Below are 13,047 nucleotides of genomic sequence, written 5' to 3'. Positions count from 1 at the left end.
AAAGCAACAGAATCTTCAGGCTGATCATTTACAGTATGAAGGAAAGGAAGAGGAAGAAGTCCCACTTGAAACTTGATCCTAAGTTATTTTGCATTGTAGCTATGCAGCCTGATCACATGTATACTGAATTCAGTGGGATTTTGGCTGCAATCCTATACAGTTACCTGGAAGGAACGTCAGTTGGCCTAAGTAGACATGCCTAGGACTGTGATCTTATTCTAATTGTTTTTACTCACAAGTAAGTGGGGAAACGAGAAAAAGTGTTGCTGACCCTGGACATTTTCTACTGCTGGCTGCTTAACATGGTACTTACTGGCCAAGAAATTATTTTCCTTCATGAGTTCTTGTGCATTTGCCTCCAATTTTTGCACAGACTCAACAGGCTGGAACCGATCCAGTAAAAGGCAGGAGGAGATGTTGACCACAAATTGTGTCATTAGGTTGATTTGCTCAGTTGCAGAATTGTTAAGCACTTTATCCAGCATCACCTCTAAGAAGAGAAAAAAAAATACCACAGCTATTAATGACAGTGTTATCTCTAAGCAACTCTCTAAGCAATCAGAAGTTCTAGGAGAAGGCAGGGTCACATTCTTTGTGAGGAGAGAATACTGGAGACTTACGACTTTGTAACACATTGAGAAGTGAATAAGCATCTAGACAGACAGTGCTAGTTTGTAAAATAGCATCAATTCCATCCAAAGCCGACAGCATATTCTTGGAGGTCTCCTAGTCAGCTTCAAAACTCTGGTGACCATCTCTTCTACTGACTACACTCCAACTCCCAAATTGTTTCCCTTCTGCTCCCACCAAAGCAAGCTGTGCCAGAAGCTATCAATTGTAAAAGCTCGTTATAGCAACTTCTACTCATCCGTGTTCACAGAGGAAATATCTTCAGCTATTAGTGAAACAAATGGCTAGAGAAACTTGCAATAAAATTCCCACAGTGCTTAATGTAATAGAATCCCCATTACAACAATAGCTTATAGTAAGGCTGAAATGACAATAAGAACGTATTTTCAGGACTGCAGTTCTTCCTTTTGAAGTATACCGTTCACATTGACATTTTACCACATAGTCAAGAATCACCCAAGAATACATTCTCATACAGAATAAGTATTGCCTATTTGTGCAAATCAGCTCTGGAGCTGCAAAAGTCACAGAAATTGCATGTACTGTGAGGGTAGAGCTGAAAATAATTTGCTCCAAAAAGTTCTCAATTTTTTCAATGTTTAGATGGTAAATATTCTCTAAATGAATATTCCCTGGATGGGTGAACATTCAATCAATACAGTACTTGAATGTTCAGCATTCGCATTTGACAGTGTGCTGACAAGCAGTATTTATTTATTTAAAAATTTCTGTATCACCTTTCCTAAGCTCAGTAGCCCTCAGCAGTTGACAGTGAAGTAAGTTTTGACAGTATCAATTATGGCACAATCCTATCTGGACACTGCATCAACATCACATGGATGCCAGCCCAGTGCCTTTGAATAATGATGGCGCAGCCCTTCCCAGCAACACTGACAGTGTCCATGGGAACCCCAACATAGCCTATCACCCACAGATTGGTATGCATGATCAATGTGATGTCCAAGGAGCCAATCAATGCTGATTAATACCCTGATTGATTGATACACCAATTGTGATACTCAGTTCCAAGTTCTGATTGACTGTCAGAGGAGAACCACCAGGGTGAACAGAGCAGGAGGAGGGGGCACCTACAAGGCCAATGAACCACCAGTGCTGGGGGGGAGATGTCCCTCTGCCAGCAAATGAGCAACTACAAATGAGCAACACAGTAATCAACACCCCGTCCACTGTGGGAAAATACCCCAGGGGCACCAGACAAAAACACACATCCAAGGAATGTAATTTTGACCACAGCAGACATAGGGGAGAAAGATAGCTCCTTTGAAAGAAGGCAGCCATGTGAAACACACAAGCCTCTCCATGGCAAGAGTTTGAGTCCCTATGGGGGCATTCTCCAGCTGGAAGGAACCCATTTGCCAAAGGGGGGAGGGCAGATTGGGCAAGTCCCAAGCGGAGCTGCAAGGGCACTCAAGCAAAGCAAGATGCTGGTAGCTCACTGCACAAGGATGCAGGTTGGGAGCAAGGCCAGATAGGTTTGAGCCCAAACAATGGATGCCCTAACTAGCAAGTCACTCATCTTTTGCAGAACTGGACAAAAACACCCATGGCAGGGACAGAACAAGAGGGGGAGGCAGGTCTAAAACCCACCCTGCCAACTCCACAAAGCTAACAACCCAGCTGCAACAGGAGACAAGCAAAGTGCACTTCATCTAGTACTTAACACTTTGCATCACCACAGAGAGGCACACCTGGCTGGAAGGCAGCAAGCATATGGGCCTATCAGAGGAAGTATGGTATGGGCTGGCATGCGACACAGGATGCCTACTGCAACAGCTCACTCACACACACACCCATTCATGGCCTCATTGCTGGCTGTCAGTATGCTACCAACCATCTCCCTGATACTGTTTGCTTCATTGACTGATGGCAGCAAGAACAGGGGGCTCATGACCAGAGAGGACCCCAACCTGAGGACAGCTGAGATAGGAAACAATTAAGGCAGAAAGAAGGGTTCCCGATCCGCTAACAAGGAGACAACAAGTGTGGTCCAGTCAAAGACAACTTTTATTGAATGGTATCAAGTGATAGAACACAATCTGAATTGGAAACACAGATGTAAGGTTGCTCATCATCTCCTCCCAGTAAGACTGTTGTGGCAATGCAACAGACAGTCATGTAATAGTTGCCTGTGAAGTCTGGTTGCACCAGTTGTTTTGCTATCTGCCGTGGAATTTGATATGCCACAGGGGCCTGAGTGTGACAAGCAGGTCAGCAAACCTTACAAAGCAGCAGCTAGACTCACACTGGTCACAGCAGGCAGGAAAGCAGGCAGGCTTCCCTTGGGGTCTGGATGGTGTCTTCGCCTGTGGGACAATTGCGATTGAGGAGCAAGGAGAAGCACAGATTGAGTAACAAGATATAGACATCAGCATAAGTCACTAACTGATATGAGGGAGACTGATGTGAGGGAGAGTGGAACATACATGCAGTGGGGCACCCTGTTGTGGGTGAGAGTCTGGTGGCTCCTGGAGCGGCTGCAGTGGAACTCCACAGTGGTGCAATCCTGAAAAACAGAAAGGATTCAGGTGAGTGTTTGGCCAGCAGCACCAATGGTTGGAGTCTGTGACAAAAAGAAACAGACAGTCCTTGCTGTTAGATGTTATAAAAAGAAGTGATGGTTTATATCAGCATTTCTCAACATTTGTTCCCTGCAGTGGCACTTTGCATAGCCCACCTATTAGAAGTACCACCAGAAGTAACTGGTGATGATATCATCACCAGTTACTTCTGCAATAGGAGGTCAGTGCAATGTGACAAACACCAGTAAGAGGCTCCAGGTGGATGAGAGAGTTTTTTTGAGCTTGCAAAAAGCACACGCTGGATCTCTGCTCACTGAGCCAAGTCTCCCACTGCTGCTTGACACATTGCATTGCTGGTCTTGCTGCCAACATGTACCACCAGATACCACCTCAAGTACCACCAGTGGTATGAATACCACCGGTTGAGAAACACTGGTTTATAGCAAAGACACATCTGACAATCCTGGTGGGTCAGTGTGTGTGTGAGGGGGAGCATGGAGAGATGAGACAGAGATGTATCATCAGCACGTTGTGGCATATGATTCCCTTCCTTGCTTACCTTGCTTTCCCTGTTGGGCTGGTGAGGTAGAGGTTCCATTTGGGTGTGTGTGGAGTTCTTCTGGGCAGAATACCTGCAATAAGAATTCTGGGAAGACAACCTGTTATACGTGTTACAAAGGTTGCTTATGCAAAGTGCTCCTTTTGTGTGCCAAGTGCCCTTTCACCATGATTCTCATCACCAAAATTCTACTTTGAGTAACCAAAGAGGTACAGCCCTAACGCCACACTGTGCATTTCCTCATCTAAGCTGCTATCTCCCTGGTGCAGGTTTCTATACAAGATTGGAACGCTGTGACTGGCTGCCAAATGTAGTCTGTATCCTAGGCTCCACTGCACAGAGACGGAAGGTGCAAGGTACAGGAGATGAGATTTTTTTGGAGTTTTCTCTTACCCATTATTCCCTGTGGATTTACTACCTATGCCAGATCTATTGGCATAGTGTTTTCCACACATCAGGGACAGGTCCATCGTAATAAGAGCGGTTGGGATATGGTGTGCGTCAACTCTCCTTCATCCCATTGCTGGTGTAGCATCTCAGTTACACATTTTCTCACATTTTGCTGACATATGTGGTGCATCCATCGGTGAGCATACTTCAACACTGGCAGGCTATCATTGTGCCTGCATATGTAGTGATATGTTTGCATATCTCAAGGATAGGATTGGGCTGTTAGCTGACAAGCAGTAGCAGTCAGTATGCAATAGTATCTAGTAACTGATATGCAGAAAACACCTGCGCAGAGCAGTGGCATACGAAGACGCTGGTCAGAGGGGCGGACCTGGGTGCCAGGCTGCAGGGTGGTGTCCAAGAGGCCACCCCAAGAAGGCCGCAGGGGTGAGCATTGCTGCAGCCACAATTTGTCTAGTTCTGGTTGCAGTTACCCACAAGAGAAGTACGTTTATTGGTCTAATTATATATATGAAGTTACAAAGTTAGATATAATACAATATAATTGTACAATCTATACAAACTATATAGTATATATAGCTACACAAAGTTCAATAAAAGAAAATGTTCACAGTCCGAGCTTCTTCTCTGGTCATCATTATTATTCATGTCATGTCATGACTATTACTGAAAATGCATGGGGGCTGCCAAAAATATATGGGCCTTGACCTTGGTGCTGCTGGTGTAGAGGACGGTGCCACCTGTCTGAACCCAACCCATAGTCCAGTATTTTATGCAATTGACTCAACCAGCCCACACATACTTACCATATTCTCTCAGCTTTTCAATTAACTCTTTCACGTTCACATTCAGTTGGCTTTCCACAAAGTTCCTTACAAAAGTATTTTGCAGTGCATCCTAAAACAAGAAGTTGAATGGGAGGAAAAAGAACAGGAAAAAAAATTGTACTGCTTCTCTTGGTAATACAGTCTAGCATATAACATCCATTCCCATCTGTCACTTTTATTTTTTTGTATTGCTTTTTATTATTAGATCACAGAAGAGAGCAAAGGAACGGCCTTTTTTTCTCCCGATCCCAAACGCTCCCTGGTGCACTGTCATCCTAATCAAAAGAGAGAATCACTGTGAAATCAACATAGCATGGTTCCTTGGAGTTTTCATTCTCAGGCCAAGGAGTGACAGAACTTCACAAAAGGTACAACAGGCTCCAGTTTTTCCCCCGACAGATTTATGGCTTCTACGGCAAGATGTAGCAAGACTTAAATTTTGTGAGTAAAGAACAGGATCTGAGACTAGGAAACATACAGGGGTGTATACCATTCACAAAGTGCCCTGTCTAGATGCTACTAAACAAACTGTAATTCAGAAACTGGGAAGCAGCCTTTTGTAAAAGCTGATCAATGTACAAATGTAATACCGTCAATCCTACAGCTGATAACAGGGCCAAGGGTGGCGGTGGAGAGGGTGAGAACTCTAGAAGGTCCAGTTGAGGAAGTATGGTTCTTGCTTTCAGAAGATCACACAATTAACTGAAATAACTGCATATTCTTCTACTGAATGTGGTGAGTGTGCTTCCAGACCATTAAACATTTGCTATGTCTCTCTTTACCCTTATGTTGAACAATTTCCCCCAATTCACCAACCTGTAACTGGGTGATCATGGGGAAGTTTTCACTGTTTTTAGCAAGCTCTGTCATTTGAAGCCAAGACTCAGAATAGATCTTCAACTTCTCCACAACATCAAATGTATGATTAGCCTGAAAAACAAGACAGAAAACCCTGAAGTTAACAAAAAGCCATTAACTAAAAGTATATAAGATAATCTCACATGCTTTTTCAATGTAGCCTTAATTTTCATCAGGCTACTGCTTGCTGTCTGTCTTAGAGAGGGTGAAGTCATTACATTATTAAAGATCTTCAATATCTTCTTCATGTTTCAATTAGTGTGAAGTCAGGGATCAAGAAGATCGCAGTAATTAGTAAAACTGCATCTTGCCATTAATTTAATCAGGTTAATTAGTAGCTGTTGTGATCTTCCATGAATTGCTACATTGGATATGATGCAGAACGTTCTTCTTCCCGTGTCATGTTGGAATGAAAGGACACAAGAGGGAGGATCACCCCCATAAATTCAGCATGGAGCAGTGAGAGTTTGCTTTGAAGGACCTCAGTCCAGTCATATTCCTCCTGCATTCTGACAGGGGGTCTCACATTCCGGCCATCATAAACAGCCTTCCAGGACTCTGGCAGCAAGGCTGGAACAGCCCTGCATGTGGCAGTGTGACGTAAAGTGCCTGCCAGCAAAGGTAGGTCGGCAGGGATGACAGAATAGGGATGGGGACGATGAGGGCATGACAGGGCAGGAGGGGTTGGCACCTGTTGTGGGTGACTTGTGCCAGATGCTATCCCCTTTGATAGTAGCTGGCACACTCTGTTTCTCTCCTCAGACTTTCGCCAGCTAAGGAGCTGGTGCAGGTTCAAGGAGACACAGTAGCAGTTGAAGGGTTTATGGGGGAGTAAGGGAAAATATTTTTCTTTACCTCTCTCAAGCATCCCACTCTGCCCCCCCTCCCCACAAAAAGCAGCACAAGCCTCCATGGCACAGCTGCATTGTTGGGGGGAAGGGAGAACAGGATTGGGCTCTCCGTCTATTCAGACTAGTCAAGAAAGACACACGTCACCTGCTGTAGGATCCTATTCCTAGAAGGCTGTATCTGTCACTAACAAACCAAGGCGGAGAGGGCATCAACAGTTTGAAACTCAATCCATTATATTTTTATAGGGTTATGCTTTCATGGCTGAGGTTTGGCACCACCCCCAAATGGTAGGGAGACATTTTGGTAGGAGGCAACAATCTTGGTTGCACTCCTTAAGATTGCTCATGCATGGGCCGGGAGGGGGAGTCTAAATCGCCCTTACGTCCACTCCAACAAAGCGGTTTGGTTAGGGCAGGGCAGGGAGGTAATCTAGGCCAAAGAAAGGACATAGAGGAGCTGGTTGCTAAGCAGCCCTTCTGGAAGCAGCAAAGATCTGAGTCATATTTGTCTGATAGGGCAACAACACTTTTTCAACAAGTGGCTGTCAAAAGGCATGGCCAGGCATATGCAATGCCACCTACTGGAGGCAGGGCACAGTGGAGTGGAACAAGGCAGGCTGGTTTCAGAATGACAGAAAACATTACATAGCAGAGGCAGAAAAGGCCAACGGAACAGACTGGTATGAAGCACCTGCATGTGGCATTGCTCAAAAGCAGTACTGCACAGCAAAAGAGAGAGGGGGCAGCTCTAAAAGAATAATTTCCTCACATGTAAATTACTCTGTGATAAGGAAGACAATGCTATTACTGAGAATGGCAGTATTCGTTAAGGCTGGAAATATCTTCTGCCTGTAAATACTGATAGCTTACTTGAAGAATTAAATTTGGTAGCTAGTGTTAGTCCTGAAGCTTGTGGGGGGATCATCCTTTTTACGATAAGGAGAAAATGTGTATGACAGGATTAGAGGGACAAGCAAGCTACCTGGGAATTGCACTATCTTCTATGCCACTGTCTTCAGCAAGGACAAGAATACAATAGGAAGTTTGATATGAAACATGAATGATGGATGGTTTGGATCAAATGAACATCAACAGACCAATACAGACAGATACAGACACTTGTTGGACTGGTACTCCAATTCACAGAGTGGAGGTGTGGTCATACACCAGGGGTGCTCACACTTTTTGGCTCGAGAGCTACTTTGAAACCCAGAAAGGCCCGGAGATCTACCAGAGTTTTTTTTACAATGTTCGCGCCATCATAACATATAACATTTATGTGTACAATGTATGTTGGTGTACCTTGAGCCCCACTGAGTATAACAGGACTTACTCCTGAGTAGACATGCCTAGGATTAGGCTGTGAGGCTGCAATACTAGCCACACTTACCTGGGAGTAAGCCCCATTGAGTACAATGGGCCTTACTCCCGGCGTTTCCTCCCAGAGGCACCTGAAGGGGGGGTCGGCACTCCGCAATCTACTCATTTTGCCTCGCGATCTACCAGTAGATCGCGATCCACCTATTGAGCACCCCTGTCATACACCCTTCTCGGTATCATAGACAAAACATAACACCTGACATGGCCAGAGCCACAATAGTCTGATCTTTCCTCCCTCAGAAAAGGAAAGGGGAGTGTGTAGACTAGGTTCCCCTAGATTACTATGGAGAGGGGTATGTACCTCCTTCCAAACTTGCATGCCAGCCTATCATTTGGACTGCCAGCTGGGCAAAGAGGCACCTCGTAAAATGGTGTCCTCAACATTTAGCAGGGGGAGAGCAACTGTTCCTCTTCACCCCAACCTGGTGTCTTTTCCAGTGGCTGTTGCTGGTGTCTCTGCAATTTTTTTTAAAAATGATTCTCAACCTTTTGAAGACAGAGAACTATTTATTGATTTATATTGCTATGTAAACTGCTTTGTTAACTGTTTTTTGTTGAAGAGATATATAAATATTATTATTACTAATAATGATAATTAGGCATTGAACTATATGCATGTAGGATTTGTATGAATGGTGAAAAATCCTTTAAAAAGCAGGGTTCCCAACTGCCTGGATAACCCTATACATGTAGGATCAGTTCACATGCCCAACTGAACACAAACAGGTTAGGGACAAGGTCTATCACTAAAACCTTTCCAGCTCTTCCCCACCCACCCCCCTCAAATTCATTCGCTGTTTAGAGATAGTTACACGAACAGGCCTACTATTGAACAGCATATAGTGGAATAGTATTGAAATTCAGGAATTAACACAAATTCCACTGCACTTCCACATATTGCTCCTTGATCCTAATGTACCACCTGATATTGAATGCTACCAGGCTGGTATCCTTTGTTTTTATCAAGTTGCTACCACCTCCGTAGCCTCAGAAATTTGTTCAATCCCCTTTTAAAGGCATCTAGGTCAAGCCATTACCACATCCTGTGGCAAGGAGTCCCACAGATTAATTATATGCTGGCTAAAGAAATATTTTCTTTTGTCTGTCCTAACGCTCCTCAATTTTAGTAATGTCCCCTGGTTCTGGTGTTGTGCGAGAGTGAACAGAACATCCCTCTATCCATCCCCTGCATAATTTTGTATGTCTCAGTCATGTCTCCCCTTAGGTTCCTCTGAATGCATGAATAGGCCTATGGAACCCAGCTATGGATTCATTATTGTTGAACTTCTGAGAGAGGTTGGCCAAATCCAGTCCTCCACAGATCTTAGTAAACTCCGCATGAAATTTTTTTCTTTTGCAAATGTTTTAGACTCTTAAGCTGAACTGAATTATTAATTCCCACTGCTGTTTTATTCATATTTGTTTTGTACTCGTGCTCTTTATTACATTATTGCAAGTTTTGTATATTTTAATTTTTTTATTCCTGTTTTACTGCAAACTGCCCAGAGTGTCTTCAACAGGTGGAAATGCCAAGCATTAAATTACCTGCATATGCACATATATCCAGCTGGCTATAGCTGAAGGGGCCTCAGACACCTGAACTTCAGATAGATAGATGGGCTTAATGAAGCCCTGTTCAGGTACTGCTCAAATATACTATCTTTGGAGCCCAACTACCAAAATGCCTTCACCTGCTGGTGGGCCAAAACTAACTAGCAAAATGCCAATTGTTACAGCAGATAAAAGTAATCTGGAGCTTCAACATTTATATTACTACTGCAAGGAACCTTATGGAGCACACTGCACCTCTGTTCTTGTGGCATATGTGCACACACATCTATGGTCCTCTCAGCATAGTAGTCTGGATTCTGTTTGTGGTCTGGGCAGAGTGTGCCCTATACATGGCTGTATAAAACAGGTCCCCTCTGATTCACGTCTATTTCGGTCTTACCCAAATCTGGGTATACAACCCTGCAACATAATGCTGCCTTCAATTACTACTGGACATTATTCTTTTCCCCAACAATAAATGGATCCTTTCCATCCACCTCTACATGCATATTAAGAAACCAGCCAAAAGCCAACAAGTGTTACGACAGTTGCTCACATTTGGTTTTCATAATTAACTTGCCTCTAGCTCTTTTTCCAAGAACAAAACAAACATGTATGTTTGTTATACAAAATAGTGAAAATGGATGCTATGTCTGATTAACAGTTTTGCCTGACACCAGCCAGACATTTCCAAGGGGTAGCTGACATAGGCAGTAGCACTTTTCCTAAAGGTAAAGTGAGTGACGACAGCAGCAGAAGTACTCAGGTACACCCTTTAAAATGTTTTCAGAAGGATCTTAGTCAAGATGAAGCACCAGTAGGATGTAAATTTGCCTAAGGATGTAGGATGTAAATTTGCCTAAGGGGATATGTTAGTGTTTACATCATTGTCTATCATAGGGGAAGCTTGAGAGGAGCTCATGTTCCATTAAAGCTACAGTGTGGCACAATCTCATATTTGGGAGTTGATCTGTGGCACACTTGCTGATAAGACTGGGCATCCCTGTTTTATGGGTGCATCAGGGTAGACTCTCCTGTGGTCACTGACTATTCCTCTACTTAGAAAAACAACTTGCAGTTTGAAAATCATGGCACAGAATGGCTAATTGGCACACATATGTACACCACTCCACATCACATCACACAGACCTACCACCTTGGTGGCTAACCACATAGGCCAGGGCATTTGTGCACAGAGCTGTGGGTTCCTGGTTCTAGACCACAAAGGTCAGGACACAGAATCTACACTGTTGCAGCAACTGTTACCCTGCACATGCCTGATCTCATCTGATCTCGGAAGCTAAGCAGGGTCAGGCCTGGTTAGTACTTGGATGGGAGACCGCCTGGGAATACCGGGTGCTGTAGGCTTATACCATAGTCTTTCGAGACTGAAGGTTGCCAACCTAGAATCTACACTTCAGTCTTCCTTCCAGGACTAAAAATTCACCCAAAGCCTCTCATATTCAGCTCCACCTTGGAAAGCTTTGATAGCTCAAACATTCTTATTCCCATAACCACAGTGATCTGTAGCTTCCTTCACTATTCTCTCTGCAACTGCCAACAATTATGTTGCCTTGCTCTTCTCCCTTATAACCACAGAGAGGTCCAGCTGCTACCAAATAGAATGGAGAGCTGAGGATGAAGCCATCTCCTTGTTTTCTCTTACACAGAAAAGTGGGGTGCTTCTTTAAAGGTGAGCAGCTCACATCTTGCCAGAGGCATGGGTCAAGGAGAGGGCTGCAGGAGGTTCTGCAGCCATGGCCATCTATGGGCTACGGTTTATGGTTAGGGAACTGCACAGGACTATTAAAAGAGTCTGGAGTTAGTTAGGGAAAAACAATATCTCAATTCTTGACATTTTTACAATTCTCAGTTTTCTTTGTGATTTTAAAATTATATTTTGACTGAGGTGCTCAGATTGTTTCAGGTACAAGCTTAAGAAATGTATATGCTCTCATAGGGAGTCTTCGTATCACAGCTCCTTTTAAGATAACAGTCTGAGCATGCTAATTTTCAAATAACCTGACAAATGTCTGCAGCACATTATTCCAGTCATCACTCTAATGAAGAATGCAATTCTGCACACAGAGGGTATCAACCTTTTGGAGAGGAAAAAAAAAATCACCTATCGCAATTGTTACTGCTTTGAATAGGCTGTACTGTACAAATCAAGAGCCACTTCTATATCATTCAACAGTTAAAAATTAATTCAACTCTGCAAAGAATACTGAGAACAGAGATAGCCTGTCAACACAGCTAAGATTCACGTTTCAGCTTTAAAGCAGGAACCACTGAGACCCCCCCCTTCCTGAAAATTTTACCAAGTGCTTTTCCTATTTATCACTTAATTTGCACTTTGGCATGTTAAAAAGCAAGGATGTTAACAAAAACTCAAATTTTGACTCAAAATTTTCTGCTTCATGGAATCCGGTATCAGTTCCAAAAATTAAGCACAGAAACTGGGCAGGATCAGGGCAACAGGACAAAGCTGCATCAAAGACTCTTTGTATTGCTATCATTTATAACCCTCCTCTACACTGTCAATGTCCTCTCAAGCTAAAGCAGACTGGAATTGCAAGAGGGAGTCTTTTTGCTTCCCAGCTTTCCTTTGCTGGCCTTTCTACAGTTAATACCTAAAGATTCTTCTTCGGGATGGAAGATGAGTAAAGGACGCTTGCTCAAATAAACACTGATGTGACTTCTGGCCCTGCATGTGTGTGTGTGGATTTTGTTTTCTTCTTTACAAATAGCAGATCTGACTGGGGACCACGGCATGGGTGGAAGGGGATTTAACCCAATCCCTCCCTTCTGATGCAGCTGCTGTTACCCCTGCAAAGGAGTCATCCAAGGTAAACAGCAGCTGTAAGGAACTTAATACTAAGATTTTGTGAAAGCCAATATACAAGTTTCATCAGCTTCGTCCATATTGCTTGGAGTTAACTTGGAGTTAACTTGGAGGTGGAGTTGACATATTGCTTGGAGTTAACTAACTTGCTAACTAACTGAAAGAACAGCCCAAGTATTTTTGTGGTTGGCTGGCAACAATGAGGCAGTGTGGCAAGGGGAAAGCTCTGGGGGGGGGGGGGAATAAACGCATGCAGCTTTGAAAACTTGCACACTCTGCATGCATGCCTGCTCCCTTATGTTGAGTGTTTCACAGAATTCAAAGATATTGCAAACATCCCATAAGACTTCAGGACATTTTCCTCACAAGGAAACTGACCAAGCATAAGGCTATTCCAAAACTACTTACAGGGAAGGGGGGAGTGACAGTGAAAATGACACATAATTGTCATGTCTCTAAATCAGTGGTTCACCAACTGATGGGTCACGACCCACCAGCCAGAGAAGCAATCTGCTCTGGCCCCTTAAGGGACAGGGGAATGGCAGCAATGCGATCCCCAGAATCGCACTGCTGCCAGGGCTGATAGGAGGTTTTG

At 43.8% G+C, this 13,047-nt stretch overlaps 1 protein-coding gene and 1 pseudogene across 1 annotated transcript in view; one reads left to right on the top strand and one right to left on the bottom strand.

Annotated features, from left to right (window-relative positions):
• The window catches only part of ABCA13 (ATP binding cassette subfamily A member 13), a 256,616-nt gene that overhangs the window by 163,257 nt on the left and 80,312 nt on the right, over positions 1-13,047 (bottom strand). Inside the window, exons 21-23 of the mRNA XM_066629193.1 lie at positions 5,784-5,897; positions 4,947-5,037; positions 314-490 (exon numbers count right to left, since the gene is read on the bottom strand). Coding sequence (XP_066485290.1) covers positions 314-490; positions 4,947-5,037; positions 5,784-5,897 — 382 coding nt within the window. The remainder of the gene's footprint in view (positions 1-313; positions 491-4,946; positions 5,038-5,783; positions 5,898-13,047) is intronic.
• On the top strand, positions 10,856-10,975 carry LOC136654670 (5S ribosomal RNA; annotated as a pseudogene).

This window comes from Tiliqua scincoides, chromosome 5 (genome assembly GCF_035046505.1).
Source record: "Tiliqua scincoides isolate rTilSci1 chromosome 5, rTilSci1.hap2, whole genome shotgun sequence".
NCBI lineage: Eukaryota > Metazoa > Chordata > Lepidosauria > Squamata > Scincidae > Tiliqua > Tiliqua scincoides.
This window is presented reverse-complemented; position numbering and strand designations above follow the sequence as displayed.